The sequence below is a fragment of the Mixophyes fleayi genome, chromosome 12 (assembly GCF_038048845.1).
Source record: "Mixophyes fleayi isolate aMixFle1 chromosome 12, aMixFle1.hap1, whole genome shotgun sequence".
NCBI lineage: Eukaryota > Metazoa > Chordata > Amphibia > Anura > Limnodynastidae > Mixophyes > Mixophyes fleayi.
This window is the reverse complement of record NC_134413.1, coordinates 30,902,113-30,921,372: the sequence shown is the minus strand read 5'-3', so window position 1 is coordinate 30,921,372 and position 19,260 is coordinate 30,902,113. Positions and strand designations below refer to the sequence as shown.

At 38.8% G+C, this 19,260-nt stretch overlaps 1 protein-coding gene across 2 annotated transcripts in view; it reads left to right on the top strand.

The window, feature by feature from the left end:
• Nucleotides 1–19,260, top strand: part of ARID4A (AT-rich interaction domain 4A) — a 70,237-nt gene that overhangs the window by 35,252 nt on the left and 15,725 nt on the right. For both annotated transcript variants that reach the window (XM_075193460.1, XM_075193461.1), the window contains exons 13-21: nucleotides 3,271–3,365; nucleotides 3,458–3,555; nucleotides 4,030–4,270; nucleotides 5,781–6,025; nucleotides 10,226–10,423; nucleotides 11,181–11,265; nucleotides 11,419–11,620; nucleotides 13,348–13,410; nucleotides 14,797–15,942. In XM_075193460.1, coding sequence (XP_075049561.1) covers nucleotides 3,271–3,365; nucleotides 3,458–3,555; nucleotides 4,030–4,270; nucleotides 5,781–6,025; nucleotides 10,226–10,423; nucleotides 11,181–11,265; nucleotides 11,419–11,620; nucleotides 13,348–13,410; nucleotides 14,797–15,942 — 2,373 coding nt within the window. The remainder of the gene's footprint in view (nucleotides 1–3,270; nucleotides 3,366–3,457; nucleotides 3,556–4,029; nucleotides 4,271–5,780; nucleotides 6,026–10,225; nucleotides 10,424–11,180; nucleotides 11,266–11,418; nucleotides 11,621–13,347; nucleotides 13,411–14,796; nucleotides 15,943–19,260) is intronic.

The window sequence follows — 19,260 nt, the reverse complement described above, 5'->3', positions numbered from 1 at the left end:
ATATAAATAAATAGATGATAACTTCTTCATGAAGTATTATAGCAGTAGTTACATGTGTGGATTATACACTTGTGTTATCCAATGTACTAGCTGCAGGATCAGAATAATAAAACTATACCTGTAACCAAAACTAAAGGTCAGTGCAATTGTGTATACTGTGTTTGACTATTTTGGTGATGACGATATACTATTTCAATCTCTAAACCAGGCCTGTCCAACCTGTGGCCCTCCAGGTGTTGTGAAACTACAAGTCCCAGCATGCCCTTCTAGCTATCAGCTGGTTGTCTACCGGCAAAGCATGCTGGGGCTTGTAGTTTCACAACACCTGGAGGGCCACAGGTTGGACAGGCCTGCTCTAAACCATTATGCTAAAACATCTGACCTTGTCAATAGGTGTTTGTGTGCATATGTAGTAATAAAGGGAAACTTTAAAATCCAGAAAATATCTCATCAAGTGAGTTAGAAGAGAATTTGGCTACCAAGCAATTAGAATGGTTGGTAGCCAAATTCAAAGGTTTGAACAAGGTACAGGAGGGAAACCATTCTTAAAAGGAATAGAAGTACTAGAACACGAGGACATGCACTGACACTGGAGGGAAGTAGGTTCAGAGGTAATTTGAGGAAAAACTACTTCACAGAAAGAGTAGTGGGTATGTGGAATAGCCTCCTATCAGAGGTGGTAGAGGCTAATACAGTAGAGCAGTTTAAAAATGCTTGGGATAGACATAAGGATATCCTTACAACAAATAAAGGATCAAATAGGGTTTGAGGTTACCATAGGTTAATAAAAAATGGGCAGACTAGATGGGCCAAGCGGTTCTTATCTGCCATCACATTCTATGTAATACATGAAATCTAAGGGAAATAATATTCACTGTGTACTTGACATTTCTGAAGCCTGTCTGTAGCCACGTTTCTCATCAATATTGATTAATATCGAAAATGCTGGTCATCTCCACGTGTAGGAGATGTGTTCACTTTAATTATTTCTTTCCACCCACAAAATGCCCTTTTAAATCATTTCATGGTACTACTAAAATAATTTTTTTGCCAGAAAACCTTGCCTTGGAATGTTGTCTTTCTTTTTATTTTATTATTTGATTTTTATTTATATATTTATTTTTTTTTCCTACTCTTAACCTGGAATCATTAGAAGTTTGTTGCTGATCTGCACACTGCCTCTGGTTATCAACTCCTGACACTTCTTTTGATATAGGCTCTCAGATGTTTCGCTTACCTCCCTTTTAGTGCTGAATTATTCATGAACTGATACCAGGATATATAAGCAGACGTGCTGTTTTTATGCAAGGATTCTTAGTAAATGGGGGTAGATAGTAGGTGTTGATAGTCGTTTATTTAGTTATGCATTGTGTCTTCTTTCTAATTGTTTCGGAGGATAGTCCCAAAAGTGATGGGGGACAGTTTATTGACCTAAAATGGCAAAAACATTATTTTACTCTTCAAAAATGTTACGTTTCAGGGTTTAAACCGTTTTAATTTTATGTAGAAATTGGGATATTTTGTATGAAAATGGTAACAAACTATAGTCCACGCAGCGTGTAGATGCTGTAAAGACCGATTGCTATTAATGTTATTGTAGATTTCTATGGCAACACACTGCTCCACAGCTGCGGACAGTAGGGAAAGCAAAGTATGCATAAAACAGGGACCTACCTTGAAGTGGGAGATTGGCCATGTTACACTATATATCAGGGTACTGTAAACCTGGGATACATTTCCAGGAAGGGTCTCTGTGACATCCATACATATCATCCAATTCATTAAAAGTGTTTGAGACACGGCTGTAGCATTATGTTCTTAAAGAAACAAGCATGCTAATTATTTATCTGTCTTAAGTCATCAGCCTCTATATTATTCTGTTTGTCTTATGTTAGTGTTTGTGGAATGCATAAGTGTGTATGTTACATATCTTGATCTGTATATATTTTATCCTGTTAAGATTGCAATATATGCTTTTGTGCATTGCTAACATCAAAAAAGTCTTCTTGTATTCAGGCAATATGACAGAAGTAGCAGGATTTCATTTTTGTAATTGATAAAACTGTGATCTTCTGCCAAAGCTGATGATGGTTTTCTTTTCATGAAGCTGTGGGTTGGGTAACTCATCAACCTGATTTCAGTTTTTCTACTTTTGCAGCGGCTGCCTCCAGGCTTCAGACTGTAGGCTGTCCCTCACCCACTGACCCGACCAAGGGCCCATGCCGCGGGGGTGCTCGCCTCCCCAAGGCAGTGACTCCTTCTGTAAGTTTGGTCGGTCTGTGTGGGGGCCCTAAGGTTTTCACTTGCCTCATCATTTTGGGACGATGCCTATCCCTTTTATAGTTACCAACTTCTTTCATAAGACTTAACTCTCAATCAAAGGCAACTTTTGTAAATTCTAGATTATATGTCCTTCCTTTTTTTCAGCCACAGAAGGGAAAATGTTCCGAACTGCCATCTCTCAATGAAAATGCTAAGGTTATACCATAGCCACAAATGTGTTTTGTGTTTCACACATAACTAGACTTTTCTGGTGTATGCAATTTTTATATGCATTCTATGTATTGCTTTTATCACCCAATTTTCTAAGGTTTGAGTGGCAGAACATTAAGACCAGCTTAGTCTTCGCCAACTTAAAGGGCCACGGAATCTATAATATAAGTTGATCCAGTGTGAAAAGGCATCTTGTAATGTTTGCAGGTCTATATGTAAAAGTTCCTACACCATAAGAGAAATTTAAGTTGTTTTGCATTGTAGTGTAATATTGTACATACCCACTGTGCTCTGAAAGGTTTTCTGCAGAGTGCTCTTCAATGAGCTTAACAGGGGGATTGTGTACATTTGAAAAATGATCCCTTCATAATCGTACAATTTTCCCCTTCATCCTATTCGGGAGACACTGATAACCATGTGATATACATGGCACTGTGTTGGAGTAGGCGTCTAATTTATTTAATATCTCCAACTCCTTAGCTTTTACATATATAGTTGTGAATGTTACCACTAGCTCTTTTATGCAAGATGACTTCTGTTTTGGGGTTTTTGGTCCTTTAAGATGACCGCTTTGGTCATTTGACGTTTGCATGCTGGTATCTTTGCAATTTACTAATGAAAGTAATATTCGCTTGCTTTCTAATTATTGACTTTTGCCACTCTCTTAAGTATCATTTTCCGGTATGTTCAATCAAATCGTCCATACATCTGCTAACTTCCAGATAGTGAACTGTAATTCTTATGTATTATTATTATTTCTATTTACTTTCTTACTAGGAACACCAATCAACAAGCCACCAGTATTGGGTTACAAGGATCTGAATCTCTTCAAGCTTTTTAGACTTGTTTATCAGCAGGGGGGTTGTGACAATGTAAGTGGACACAACCTTTACAGCATAAAATATTTTTTTCTTTTCCCGTTACCTGGCAGAACTGTGAGGTTAAACACTTTCTTGTTCTTCAGATTGAAAGCGGTGCTGTATGGAAACAGATTTATATGGACCTTGGCATTCCTATCTTGAATTCGGCAGCATCCTACAATGTAAAAACAGCATACAAAAAGTAAGTTTTTCTAAATTTTGGTGAAAGTATAGTATTAATCAAAGGCTGGTCCTAAAGCTTGGAGTGTGCCCTTCAATTGTGGCTTTGCTGGTCAATATTCCCACTAAGACAGGGTTTCCAGTCACTGGACCTGTGCCACATGTGAACTGGAGTTCAGTACTATTGCATCAACATAGCATTGGTCATGCCATCTGCTGTTTAGTGTTCATATTACTATTGTAGCTGTACAAGATGCAGGTCTGTATGAGTGTGTGGCTTGTAGTCTACTACACATCAGAATTTGTTTTGTTTTTATTTTTTTATTTTTTTTAAAGAGTAACTTGGAGTGCCGCTTGTGGACTAAGTTATGTGATGCTAAATTATAAATCATTGATAATAAAATCCTGAGTGACATAATCTCCACCATTTCTGTTCTTCATTAATGTAGATGCCAGAATGATTGAACGGTATTGTTTAATGTCCTTTTGACTTCAGGTACTTGTATGGGTTTGAGGAATATTGCCGTTCTGCAGACATTCAGTTTAGGACTATTCACCACAATGATCCTAGACCAGTAGAGGAGATTCCGGCAAAGGAAGAACCAATGGAGAATAGTGACAGAACAGAGGCCACAGACCTTCCGGTCAATGTGAAACTCAAAGAAGAAGAAGACGAGGACGACACTGATTCTAGCAGCGAGAACGAGAAAGAGGAGACTGAAGTTATATCGCCGAGGGTACAATTTAATTTTATTATTGCACATTTTGTGATGCTAACGCTCAAAGAACCTTTTATAGAGGTTTACATTCCTTTTCTATTTACTGCTGTCAGTACTCGCCTGCCTAATGTTTGCTCTAGTATTTTTGAACTATAATCTAAGGCAGGCTTGGATATCTTGTGGGGTTACAGCATCCTAACTGGCAGGATATGCTGGGAGAACCACAGGATGTCTGATTCCGAACCACATAATAAGTGAACCAATGCTCTAAAACCACAGGATTGTACCATTATATCTCCCATCACTTATAGTTTGGGGCTGTTCCAGCACATATACATCGAATTTGAATAAAAGTTAGAAAATTTAAGTCTCAACATTTCAGCCCTTCAAACGTATTGTCCACATTTCAGAGTACAATGATGCCCGTTTATATCTTCTGTGTAGCTGTATTTGTATTTTGTAAATGATTACCCATGTATCTGCGTTCGTTTATGAATATGCAACTGGTGCATCGGTTGGCATAAATAAAAACTGCTAAACACTGAAGGAAATATAAATCTAGGATGCAAGCTACATTTTATGATAAAGCTACATAGCCAAAAGTATGTGAACACCAGATCATCGCATCCATATGTGCTTATTGATCATCTCTTTCCAAAACCATGGGCATTAATATATTAATATGCTCCCTGTACTGTGATAGACTCCATTCTTTTTGGAAGGTTCTCCACTATATTTTGGAACATGGCTGCAAGGTTTCTTATTCATTCTCCACTAGACCATTAGTGAGGTCTGGCACTGAAGTTTGGGTGATGAGGCTTTGGTCACAGTCAGTGTTTCCGTTCATCACAAAGGTGTTCGATGGGGTTGAGGAAGCAGGAAAGGACCTACTCCAAACTGCTGTCACCATTGAATCGCACAATTCTCTAGAATGTCATTGTATGCTGTAGCATTAAGATTTTCCTTCACTGGAGCTAGGGGACCCAGGCCATTATTCCTACTCCCCCAAACTTTGTAGTTGGCAGTAAGTATTTGGGTAGGAAGTATTCTCCTGACGTCTGCCAAACTCCGATTTATCAATCGGACTGGAGCATTGGAAAATTGTTCTCTGGAGTAATGAATCTCTTTTCACCACTTTACATTACTCCAGTTGACATTCGGCATGGTGATCTGAGACTTGGCCATGGAGACCTACCTCACAATAACAGCACTTATGCAGCTGTTGGTAATGGTTGTGGCTGAAATGACCAAACACTCTAATTAGGTGGGGTGTTCATGTACTTTTGACCATGTAGTGTATATGGGCATGTTTCATTAGCGTGCCAAAACTGAAGATGCAAGTACATTATCTGAGTAGATGATTTTTTCTTATTTTCTTCTCAGAGCATAAAATTGTGCAGTTTGGAGCCAGGAATTGTTGGGAAGTGGGTCAGTGGATGATGGAGAAAGGAAGATTCTTCCGTCTATAGAGCACCACTTGTTTCTATCTTCTCTTTTTTAATGATTATTAATTTTTTATTTCCATTAGGGGAGGCGAGGACTTGTTTTCAATGCAGTCTCAGTCACAAAGAATCTTGAAGAGAGTGATAAACGAAAAGACCACAACAAGGAGAACAAAGATATGGAAGAGGAGTTGGACAAAACTGAGGAAAAGAATGAAAATGACATAACTCCAGGGAGGAGGAGCTTAACATGCAGAATGAAGGACCGGAGAAGCTGGAAACAAGAGGACTCCGAGCAAGAGTCTGATGAAGATGATAAGCTATGTGACATGTAAGTGAACTTGTAGATGTTATCTCAGCCCTCCAACTCCAACCCTGTAAGTGTCCTGTAAAGGTCTCTGCTTGAAGAACGTTACCTCACCAATGTGCAAGTAGGGGCGAGATATCTATACATAAAGCAGGATTGATTAAGAAAGGTTGTCCATAAGTGGGACAGCCCCTTTTATAGTGTCCACTATATAATAGTGTATATGACATTCACAGACACCTAATGCTGTGCATGTGCACAAGGGTGCAATGAGCAGTAATGTGTTGTAGCCCATAGCAACCAATTAGATATCTGCTGTAAGCAGTTTAGTATGGTTGGGCTAAAGAAAACAAACATCTGATTGGTTGCATAGGTTTACATTATCGATGGGTGATATACCGGTCTTATAGTAGTACCACGTTAATAAGTGGCAATAGGTTTAATGTTCTATTACCACAGTATTACAGGTCTCTACTCGCCTTTCCCCTCCTTCATCTCCCTCTTTCTCCCCTCAAACAAAAAAACATAAACAATTATGTAAGGCTTCATCAGTAGATCACCATAAACCCCCCCCCGGGTTCCTGGTCTGCCACATTAGATATCAGTGGAAGGACGTGTTTGTCTTCTGTGTATGCACCACTTTGTGTAGGAGACTGCCGCAGAAGTAGATGTATACATGTTAAAACAATAATCTCAATATTTGAGTGAGATCAAAGATCTGAAGACAACTTTATCTTCTACCCTGATCGACACTCTATCACAAAGACCACCAATACGTGGATATAAGAGGTCATTATTATCAGGTGTGTGATATCTGTGTGACACAGCTGCTTATGTTTTCGAGTTGAAAATACCAATTGCATAGTCATGTCAAGAGAATGGTTATAGGTCCTGAATAAGTTATTATTATTATTTTTTTCCCCACACGAAGGTGGGTAGGAGGTCTACAGACTTCTCCATGGAAAAACGCACCATAAACTTGATTTGCCTTACTCTGGTCACTTGTTCACTGCAGGAAAAGTGACGCATGACCATATAGAGTCCCGTGCTCTTCCATTTTTGTTTAATTTTACTGATCACCATATAGTTTATATTGCTCACCTGTGTCATTTGTTCCAATTAGAGACTGTCTTCTAAGACGCTTTCAGTCCTGCAGTCTCTTCCGGTGTGTTCTGGGAAATGAGGGCCAAAGCATGTGCCAAGAGGAAACTACAGCACAGAACAGAGTGGTTTCCTGTTTGGAATAACCTCACTATGCCAACATGATCACCACAAAGCAGCTTGCCTCTCCAGATTCAGTCATTCCATAACGGATCATGATTTTTGCTATTCACAAATGAACAGAATTAATTTTCTATAATTAGTAGCTTTGAACACAAAATAATTGTAAAGGAAACACTTAATGCTAATCAAAACCTAGAAACATAAAGGTTAAGGCAGGTAAAACCAGACTGCCCATTTAGTCAGACCGTTTCATTCCTTTTTGTCCTAAGTTTTTTTTTGTTTTTTCTTTCTTCCAGCTTTATGTCTGTCCCAAGCATATTTAAATTCTACCATATATTCGTGTTTGTTGGGAGGCTATTGTATCTAATTTTCTTTAACCTGCTACCCTCAAATTTTAGTTGATGTCCTCTGGTTTTAATATTTTTATTCCTCTGTAGAATACTTTCCTCCTGTACCTTATTAATTTGCTTGATATATTGAAAGTGTCTAGGATATCCAGTCTCCCTTTTCTGATTCAAGTGTTACAAAGGTCCTTTAATCTTGGTATGTTCTGCGATGTTGACCATGTACACTTTTAGTAGCCCTTCTTTGCATAAAATGTATTTATATCCTTTTGGAGATATGACTTCCAGAACTGGACACAGTATGTGTGATTTTGCAAAAGACCTGTATAGCGGCAACGCTACCACTTTCTGCTTCCTATGCAACTTGGCATCCACCTGGATTTCCCCACAGCTTTTGCTTGTGCTACCATTAATTTGCCTAAATTGGTGAATCCTAGATCCCTTTACTCTTCAATTCTAATTTCGCTGACATATACTATTCTGCCTGTAGATTTTTGAGACCCAAGGCCACGAGCTAGTATTTTTGGAATTGTAATTGCCACCTTCTTGACTGTCCTCTAGTCTGCTAGGTCGTCAGTCATGGAGTTACGTATCTGTGTCATCTGCAAAAAGGCATACCTTCACTTCACCACTAGTACTAGTGTCCTTAATAAAGATATTAAAGAGGGTTGGTCCATGTACAGTTCCTTGGTGTACTTCATTGGTAATCACCCTAAAAAATCAGACAGCGACTTCACAATATTGTTAATGTCGATTGACGATCCACATTTAAAAAGTAATGCTGAAATTATTTTAAAGTTGCATATTGTCTCCGTTCACTGCTATTTTTTTGTAGAGCGTGACATTATTCTTGTTGTTTTGCTATGAAGAACTGTTCTTAAGCAAATCAAGAATCATTGCAATTGTGTGGCAGAAAAAATAACTGATGAGAAAATATATATATATATATATTTTGTCTTTTCTTTCATCAAAAGGCTGTTTGAACCATATGGGTGCATTTACTCTGCCGATTTTAAATGTTAATTCTCAGCATATATGCATCTACCAATATCCCGAAATTATATATTCTTCCTTCTTTGTCAAGACAAATCAATAGTTCTCTATCTTCCAATTGGGGGACACTGGAGACCTTAAGGTATAAAGGCTGAGACCTGGAGTTTGGCACTTTAAAAATTCTGCAAAATGTGTAACTTCACCTGCTCTATACCACCACCCTGCAGGGAGCACCAGTTTGTTTTTGTTTTTTTGTTATGCAGGACTCTAGAAGTGAATTGAAAAGGTACTGATTTGGACCTTCCTCCTGCCCCCACGTTAGAAGCAGGTGGCGGCAGGAGATCACCTATAATGGGGACACCAGCCACTTGCTCTGCAGGTAGTGACCGGACCTGCACAGCAAACAACTTTTGGTGTCGCAGCTCGGGCTGCACGCTGGGGGAATGACAAAAAGTGTATCCCCTTCACTTGGCATAGAGGGGTAGGGGGCTTGGATCACGCACCAAATGCTCCTCTTAGGATGAAGGTAGAGTGGCAGAGGATTTAAATATGGATGACTCCTTGTGTTTGACAAAGATTCCACTAGACTGCAGGAGATGAGCCCTAAAAATCCAGTATAGTGAGTGTGTCGGACGTTTAGTTGATTCCTTTCTCCTCTTCTCTATTGGATGTTTTACTATGTCTAGCATGGCGTTTAATGCAGTTTGCAGACCCTATATCCTCTATCAGTGAGGATACTGCTAAATGTGAATCTTTTCCTGAGGTTGATACCCCTATAGCAAGCTCGTCTGAAAGCAACACTATTCCGATTCCTAATGTTGCGTCCCATAGGGATAGCACGGACCTTATAAGTTGAAATCATCCTCAAGTCCATGGCGGCTACGGTCACTTTTAGACCCATCTTAACTTCGGGTTGGATAAGTGTGACGGTGGGAAAGTAGCTAGATCTGCTTTTGGATGGTTTGCCTTCAGGAAGACCCAGGTCTTTGCAGACTATGGTTGGAAATATTTGTGAGGTATTCTAATAACTGATGGGTGCTGTTCTCATTGGCTCTAGACGTTTAGCTTCAGTGATCTCGGGCCACATACTCTCTGGCTTAGAAGGCAGAATCCTTAAAGACTCTTGAGTCTCTGCTTTTTTCAGGAAATGTCGTATCTGGTCTTGGAAGTGGAAAAGCTCATCCTTTCTGTCTCTCAACATTCCTAGAGCGTGGGGCTTGAGGTTTGGTCTTTCGTACTGCAGGGACTTTTACGGGTCAGACTTTGAGAGCTCCATACTTTTCCATTCGTGGAGGACAACGTTGAGGAAAGCAGGTTGGGTCTCCTAAATGAGCGTCTTCCAAACCCTCAGTCAGTCGACCCGACAATCAGGCAGCCCACCGAGGTATGCATGTGGCGGGAGTCTGTCTGCTCCTTGTCAGAGATCAGTGGTCCTACTCTACTTCAGACTCCGGGGTAAGAGGCAATATAGGTTGGGGTTACAGTCTGGTTCTTCTTGGAGCTTCACAGATTTATTTATTTATTTAAAGTGGTTCTGCTTATTGGGCAGTTGTTGCGTTAAAAGCAGTATAGTGTCTTTACTGTCTTCTCTGTAATCAAAAGAAGCTAGTTCACACTGTCTTGTTCTTCTTGATATTTATTGTGGTATTCTTGTACTGTACAGGAGAGAAGAAATGGAACATAAAGGAGACACTGAATGCGAGGAGGACTCTGAGGAGAGAGACTGTCTGGCAGGCACCAAAGTTAAAGTTAAATATGGACGTGGGAAAACCCAGAAAATCTATGAAGCCAATATCAAGAGCACTGAGGTAGATGGAGGAGAGTTGTTATACCTGGTGCATTACTACGGCTGGAATGTAAGGTGAGTGAGGAAAGAACCTGACTGTGTAAAAGCCAGAGAGGAGGAGGAGGAGTAGTAGTAGTAACAGTAGTAGTAGTAACAGTAGTAGTAGTAACAGTAGTAGTAGTAGTAGTATTGGTAGTAGTAGTAACAGTAGTAGTAGTAGTAGTATTGGTAGTAGTAGTAGTAGTAACAGTAGTAGTATTAATAGTAGTAGTCAAAAAAATTCATATTAAAATGGACATCTGTGATCAAACCAGGTTTTCTTTGTAGCTCCATACAGAGGAAGTTACTATTATTTTAGAACCACAGTTGTCGGATAGCATTCCTACAGATACACACTGTTCTTGCGGGGTTAATGGCTCCAGCTGTGTGAGCTTAATGCTTAAGTGCAATTAACATGTGGTAATGGAGTGGCCAATTAATAATTGTTTATGTGTACAGGTTAGAAGAAATACACCTTAGAAAGTATTTATCCCTCTCCAAGCCACCTAAATTTCACATCTATTTAGTAGTGGAAAACACAATGTTGCGTGTGAATAACGTCTGACTAAATCCATGCAGTTGGCTACTAAATGGCATAATTTCTCTGTATATCTTGTAGTTTTCCATGACTAAATGGATCCAGCAGATATTTTGCAAAAAATGAGGTTAAAAATGGATGTTGAGATGGATAGTAAAACAGACTGGCATGTTTGTATATGGTAGAAGTGCTATTTAATCTGTGAGTTACTGTTCCTCTTTAAGCAGTTGGGATACACAATTTATTATCTTACAGATATGATGAATGGGTAAAAGCCGACAGAATCATCTGGCCTTCAGAGAAAAGTGGATCCAAAAGAAAACTAAAGAAAAGAGCAAAAGTAATTATAAACCATATTCACATTGAGTATTACCATGGTTTAAAAATAGCTTGGATATAAAATGATTATTATTTAATTAAACAAAAAAAAATATTTAAACATTGCAGTCTTACAGTAGTGATAAGTAAGCTCTTCTACTCCTCTTTTTTTAAGAACAAAGATGAGAATGAAAAGGAAGAAAAGCGGGAGGAAGAGAAGCAAAAATCAAAGCGGGGACGTCCTCCTTTAAAGTCCACTCTTCAGTCTAACATGGCTTGTGTTCTATCTAAGACTCCAAACAGTGAGGGCAAGGCATCCAGTAAACATATGAGAAACAACTTGCCTGATAATACTTCCTTGTTAAATGGATTAGAAGGTATTGTGATATAAATGCAGCAATGTACTTTGATGGATGTCATTTAACAGCACCCTAGCTATATATATTTTTTTTTTATTCCCAATTGTAATTCTCTCATTTTCCTGTTAAAATGAGCTTTACTCCCTAGTTTTTTGTTATTTGTTGAATTGTTACTTGCACAAGAGGTGTGTGTGTGTGTGTGTGTGTGTGTGTGTGTGTGTGCATATGTATGTATAGATAGACAAGAGAGCGCCCAATAGTGTAGTATTTTATACCCAGTGGATGTAGGATAAATTAAATACTGCAAATTTTAAGGTCTTATCTGGTATTTCTTCCATCAATAGTGTCCTTTGCAATATGGCAGATTATAAATCCATGGTGTACTAAGGATCATCAATGTTTATATTGAAAATTTATCTACAAAAAAATGTTTAAAAAAACTTCAAGGCCACCTATGTGTGATAAAATAATAATATTTGATCAATTTGTATCTTAAAGAAATTAGTATGTATTATTATGCTTATCTGAACAGCATCGATGGTATTGTGCAGTCCGTGGGGTAAATGTATCAAGCTGCAAGTTGCCGGCGGGTTTGAAAAATAGGGATGTTGCCTATAGCAACCAATCAGATTCTAGTTATTTATTTAATACATTATGCACAATGATAACTAGAATCTGGTTACTATAAGCAACATCTCCACTTTTTTTAAACCCGCCGGAATGACTATTAAATACATATCCATAATGTAAAAATTTATGTGTACGTATGTTTCCAGATAGAAAACCCTTGTGAAGCCATAGCTGGTGGCACAAGAGAAATCGTACTTACTGACCCTCGCACATTGTGAGCACTCTTCTCTCTTGTTTAAGTTCCTACTGCAGCAGTGCTCACTATTCATGTTGTGTTCACCTGTTGCTGTACAGAATAGTGTACACATTGAATGCTGTGATGTACTGATAGGAGTCATAGTTTCAGAGTTTACCCTGCTAAGAACACAGATTGGAGGGAACGTTCCTTTATTAGCCAATAATTGGTTGGTTAATATGTAATTCAAGGAGGGTGAGTAGTGAGTGAGGATTGGTCTACCTCTCATACAGAAGTGTAAGTAATAAAGAGACCATGGTCATGTGATAGGCAGTCAGTCACTGTCTTGCAAATCTTTGTGGCTGCTGGTGTCAGGTGATGGAGTGCTTGCAGTGGGCTAAACCATAATTATTCGTTTGATCAGGTGGGCCAATCCTGTTATAGGGTGCCAATATTGGCCCTTGAGTTGTATGTTCTTCTCCATTTCCACAAACAGCCCTCCTGTGAATCGATCAGCACCACTTGAAAATGTGAGAGTGTAATGGGAGGATGGACAACCCCTTGTTTTGTTCACTGTCTATTTGCAGAGATAACTTGTTTGGACTGTGTATTCCCCTACACTAAGCACATTTACACAAACACATTTTTGGAGTTGAGTGACCATGTCAAAGCATAAAGGATGAAGACAGATGGCTTTTCTACAGATCACAGGAATCTGAGGCCATTTCTAATATATGAAATCTACAGTACAGGGAGGTGTTATCTCTTTAATAACTTCAGTGCATTTATGATATCAGAACTCGCCATTCATAAATCATGATATAAAAACGTGTAGATTATACAGAGATCATGAGTTTGTGCCTATATTAATTGTGTTTGTTATAGCTTTCTATAAAATTGTTTTGAAACTTTACACTGATACTTTCTTTGTAAACATTAGGAGCAGTTCGTCGACGAACGAGGCGGAGTTCAGGAATGTATGATTCTGATAGATGCTCTAATGGTAAGTTAAAAGAAATTAGATTATGATACCAAGAACATACTAAACTGTAGCTGAAATTACAAATGCCAGTTAAAAGAGGCGATCTATCGCACAGGATTTCAACGAAGTAAACAAAGTTATTCTAAGCTCTTGGAGTTGTGTTTTACTCTAACTCGGTCTCTCTAAAGCTGGGTACACACTACACGGTTTTCGTCCAATAATCGGCTCAGTGTGTGCAGTGACACGATGGTCGAAAGTCTGCCCAAATGGACGATTGTCGCCTCATTTGGTTGGTCGTACCGGTTAATCCACGACAATCCTCCGATACTTCCTCGACCTGGGGGGGCGTGTATGTAAATTTTTTGATTGTCTGTCCCAGTCCCACGTGGTGTGGAATCCGCACATCACTGATTTGTGTTTTGTATCGATGTGTATTGCACCTGTCTGGTAGCAGACCGTTACATGTGTATAAAGCACGTGTGTTATTACCCTTTGCATCTATGTTGGCAATTATTTCTCATTTAACCTTTATAAAGTTTAAAAACTATTAAAGTTATAAAGTCATATTAACCTTTATTAAATAATATTTATAAAATACTCTGAATAAACCACACAGTGTTAATGCAACAGTTTTATTGCAGGTAAAGTGCAGTTGCTTGTTCTTGTACTACTGTAGCCATTGTAGGTTTACAAATAGGAATGAATGAAGAGACAGTGTAGCCTTCTGTTTTTATCCTGTTTTGGGAGTTAACTATAGCGAAAGCTCTGCCCCTTTATGTTAATGTCTTTGGTATCTCTTTACATTTCCCGCAAATGTCGCTGCAGTGTGATCGACATTAAAATCATTGCTCACGACAACATGGCTGTAAAAAGTCGCTAAAGGGACGTCCGCTCTTCCCTTTATCGTCCTAAACAAGGCTAGTGTGTATGCAGTCCATGGACCGAGTGATCGGACCATCGATCGCATGTAAAATCGCTCAGCATAAAAAGTTGGTCGAAATTTCTGTAGTGTGTACCCATCTTAAGGGAGCAATTGAAGTAAAGGCACCAAATGCTGGGATAACACTGATAGTCAACTGTTATGGAGACATCACTTTAATACCTGTAGACAATAATCAGCTGGTAAACATCACAGTTTCCACTTTGCTTGGTCTGATACTGTCAGTCCCTAATGAGATAATTAATATTGAAGTCTGCTTTGTTTTAGCAAGCTTGAATTATGTAATGGGTAATGTTAAATTGCCAGTGTATGTTATTTTATATTCTAAAATCTGTATGTTTTGAGTAGCTCTGGCAGCGTCCTTCTCTGGCTATATGGTTTTTCCTTTGTCTTATTGAAAGTGTCTATTCTCACTAGTAGTTTTGCTGCTGTCAAAGTTGATTTTTGATCCATATTTCTGATTGCAGATTCAACAACATCTGAAAGCGAACCGGAGGAAATTACAGATGACATTCCGGTAAAAGAAGAGTTTTTGCCAAAGGTTGAAAATGAATCTGAGCAAATTGACAGTTTGGTTGAGAAAATCACAGAGCAAGAATTAGTCCAAGTTGTTTGTGCTCCAAAAGATCAGGAATCCAGCCCAGCAAAGCCAGCGGAGACCTTAATGCAAGATGTGGAAAAAAGTGAACAAATTGTTCAAATTTTTGGGAAGCAAACAGAACAAATTGTGGAAATAAAGGAGGCAGAAAATATGCCAAAGCTTAAGGGGAGGAGAAGCAAAACAAAGGAACCTGCTCTGGAGAACATGCAGACTCTGCAAGTACAGGAAGATAATTTGGTGGAACCTAAAGAAGAGCCTGAAGCATTAGACTTTCCATCATTTGTTTCTTTACAGAGTAAGGAGTTGCTCTTTGCTCCATTGGAAGTGGATCTTCCAAGTGACCCACTGACCAAGGAGAAGAAAGGTTGCAAGAGGAAATCTGTGGAACAGACCTCTCCAGAGAAGAAGTTACGTACAGAGTGTGAGCTGGAACTACCAGTCATCACGGCAGAAGAGAAACCTGTTGAAATCAGCGAGATTTCGGAATCCTTTAACATCCATAAGGAAGAGCAGATCCAGAATGTACACGAGGAAATGCCCTCCTTAACAGCTGAGCTAGAACACATTCAAAGCACTAGGACTGAGGAATATGACATGGCACTGAATGAAATTGCGAGGGTTTCCTATAAAGAAGAACAGGAGCATGTAATGCCCATGATTGGACCAGAAACTCTGGTTTGTCATGAAGTTGACTTGGATGATTGTGATGAACAGGAGAAGGTAGAGGACATGGTAATAGAGAAGGTAGAGACTGACGCACACACCCTACCTGCCCCCACACTGCCCCCTGCTGTGCAGACTCAGAGTTACTCTGTGGCTTCTCCTCTTGCACTCAGTCACGATGAGTCTCACAGCATAAAGAGTGAGAGTGACATAACCATAGAAGTGGACAGTGTGGCAGAAGAATCACAAGAAGGCCTTTGTGAGAGTGAGTCTGCTAACGGCTTTGAAGCCAGCACCACTTCTAGCAACTGCAGTATAACCGTGCAAGAAGCCGAGATGCGTGACAAATGTAATTTATTTCTTATTATTTCTAAATATTGTCATCAATGTATTTATTTTTCATGCTAACCCACTAATTGTTGAAGGTTAATAATAGACAAAACTTGTTTACACAAATTAATTCTAACTACTAAGTTGCTGCTTGAATAACTTTTAATACAGTTCATGAGTACAAAGGCATCCACAGGCAAACAGTACTTTGTAATGGCTTACAGGTAGCTGGTTATTGGGTGTGCATAGAGCTTATCTGGTTATGGAAACAGAGAAAATATCACCACACTAGGACATCACCTCCCTGATTTATGATTTCTATTCAATTGATGTCCTATAGGAACCAGGTTAATAATCGGGTGGTGCACCCAGAACATTGAGAAATACATGAACTATAACTTAAAGAATAGTAGAAAATGTTCTGTGTGGGCAGCGGCGAATTGGGAACTTAAAGTGTTCCTGGAAAAAATTATTGAAGTGGGCGGGACCAAATAACTAGGTGGGGCCAACACAAAAGTAGGCAGGATTTAGAACGAGTGGAATTTGGTTGTAGTAACATTTAGGAAAACCTAGATGTGATGACTTTATATACAGTGGATCATCTCTAAAGCAAAGCAGGGAAAATGCTGCCAGTCCTGTGTCATTAATTACATGAATCCTTTTACATTATCTGTGACTGGTTTATGCCTCTGTGCTCAAACTTGTTTAGTTATCTACTAACACATCCTTCCGAAATTTCCTTCATAGAAACATACCTGACTATGTTTAATAAGTTTAACTATTACGAAACATGATGGCACAATCGTATTTGATCAGTCTGCCAGAGCAGCATATGAGCACCTCACGCACTGTTGTTTCCCTGACGTCGTGAGATGCAAACTACCAGTTAAATCTCTATATATAATATATAAATGTGCACTGTGTTTTTCAAAAATGCATTAATAATAATCTTTATAATAAATGGCTGTCCAGGTGCGATCATCACAAAGGTGAAATGGCATCTGCAAGAAAACACTTCTTTTGCAACAAATGTGTATGAGCCCTAAATGTGCCCAGTGATTGGGGGTGGTTTGAATTAACAGTGTAGGGAGGGTTGACAGACCATGGCATAGGTAAAGGGGAAAGCTATTACAAGTGTTTTCTGGTGATATAGTAAGTGCAAAGGAGGAAGGAGTAATGATATTGTCAGTACAATGGGGGCTGGTCATATGTTCAACAAAGTAATCTGAGAATGGGACCAGTGCAAGCTAGAAGGAGGCAATGGAATCAATGTAAGAACCACTAAAGTATCACCAGAGCTGGAATAAGGCTCTGGGGGGGGGGGGGGGGGTTATCATTTTAGATACATGAGTAGACCTACTTCCCTCCAATCAACACCAGCAAAAAATTAATAGCATTTATGTTTGCTATTACCATTTTCCACAACCATCCCCATGCATTAAATAATTCATATTCACATTTAGTAAATAACTTTCCTCCCCAAACTCAGCCCCACATTCAGTTAATAGCCCCATATCACACTAGCTTTAAATTAAAGGTCCCGCCACCCCATCTCAATTTAATAGGCCCCACTATTAAATGAAATAGCCCACAAATAAATTAAAGTGCCCCACCATCACCCCACAAATAAGATAGAAAACATTAAAAAATTAGCCCCCCGTCTAAACACCACCATTAAATTAATAGCCTACCTTCCACTGATGTGGTGTTAAGACAGCCCCCCTTCCTTCCCTCATATCACACATTATAGCAACATAGGCAGCCCCCCACCTTCCTATAGTATAGTGTATATATATTATAATGTATGCTGTGTGTGTGTGTATATATTATTATGTTACACAGGGTCACTTCCATAGTGACCCCATAATATGTTCTTCAAAATGCTGAAGTTAATGTTCCCAGCTAATGTTGAATTAACTAAGATGCACTGCTGTGGAGCAGTGACAACTCTGATCTCTAGGTAAAATAGTTAATCTGCTCTAGAATCAATAAAATTAGATCACCCCCTGTTGGTGAGTAATCCCCCTCCTTGGTACTAACTGGCTGGCTGAGTTCATCTAAGCGAACTATAGGTGGTATTAAATCATGCAGCAAGGCGTGTTTCACTGCTCCCTTTATCAAGGCAACAATATTAGATGAAATCAATATTGATACAGTTTATTTCTATTATATGATGCACGTGATAATAGATCCTATATAGTATGAGACATCATTAATACTCATTTGGACAAGAGACACTGCAAATATTCAATCAAACAAAATACACATAGGTAGTGGTTTTTATGTCTTTATTAATAGATATAGATAGATATATAGAGATAGATATATATATATATTATAATATATGATTATCACTATATTATAATCTCTCGCTCATAAGTGACAAAATATTATATCACACAGTAGGGCTTGGCGTTCACCATTTTAAACACAAATTTTTGTTAATTGCACTTTTTTACTTTTTTTGTGTTTTACATATTCTGCTTATGGAAACGTTTACAAACCAAGGTTTGTTTATATTCCGGTGCTCTGCATCATGCAGAAGTAATGGATAGAACAACATTTTGCTACAACTGAACTTCCCTATGTGCTGATTAGATATTAAAGCAGCAAGCATTTCTTCAGAGTGCTGTTATGACAAACTGGTTTTTCCCCTTAATTTGTTACCATAAAGAATGCAAATCAACTGTTCATAATATTTGGGGAAAATATTTTCACATTTTAATGTGTATTTTGGCACCATGGGATATTGTGTATGTGATGTATATTACTGTGTTTCACCTCCACTTTTCAGTTCACTTTTTCATCTGCAGCCATTATCATTAGACTGATGCTCCAGAGAGATAGCTATTGATGCTTGTCACTTTCAGAGCTGTCAGTCATGTTGCTGCACTATGTCTATTCACAGCGCAGACTGAGCTATACTCACTCGGTACCTATTGCTTCCCTCTACCAGTCACCAGCATGCAGTCTCCTTAAGCCTGCTACAGGATAAGGGGATTTATTGTGTGATTGATCAAGGCATTTGTATGCATAATAACATGGTTCTGAAAAGTCACATTTGACCCAAACATTACATATTTTCAGGGTTATTCTCTTAATCTTCAGTGTTGGGTCAGTGTTAGACAAATCTGGACATACATTATGTAAACTTTTGTGAGATTACATTTTATTCTAATCACATATGTGGGCACCATGAGTTAAGCACGTCTTACAGGGAGTTGGATGACACAAGGTTACTTGGGATGTCACTCCAGTGACATGATGCCTTTTTCTGGTATTCTGATGCAAGGATGCCATAGCAAACATCATTTGTTAATCCCTGATTATGCATGTT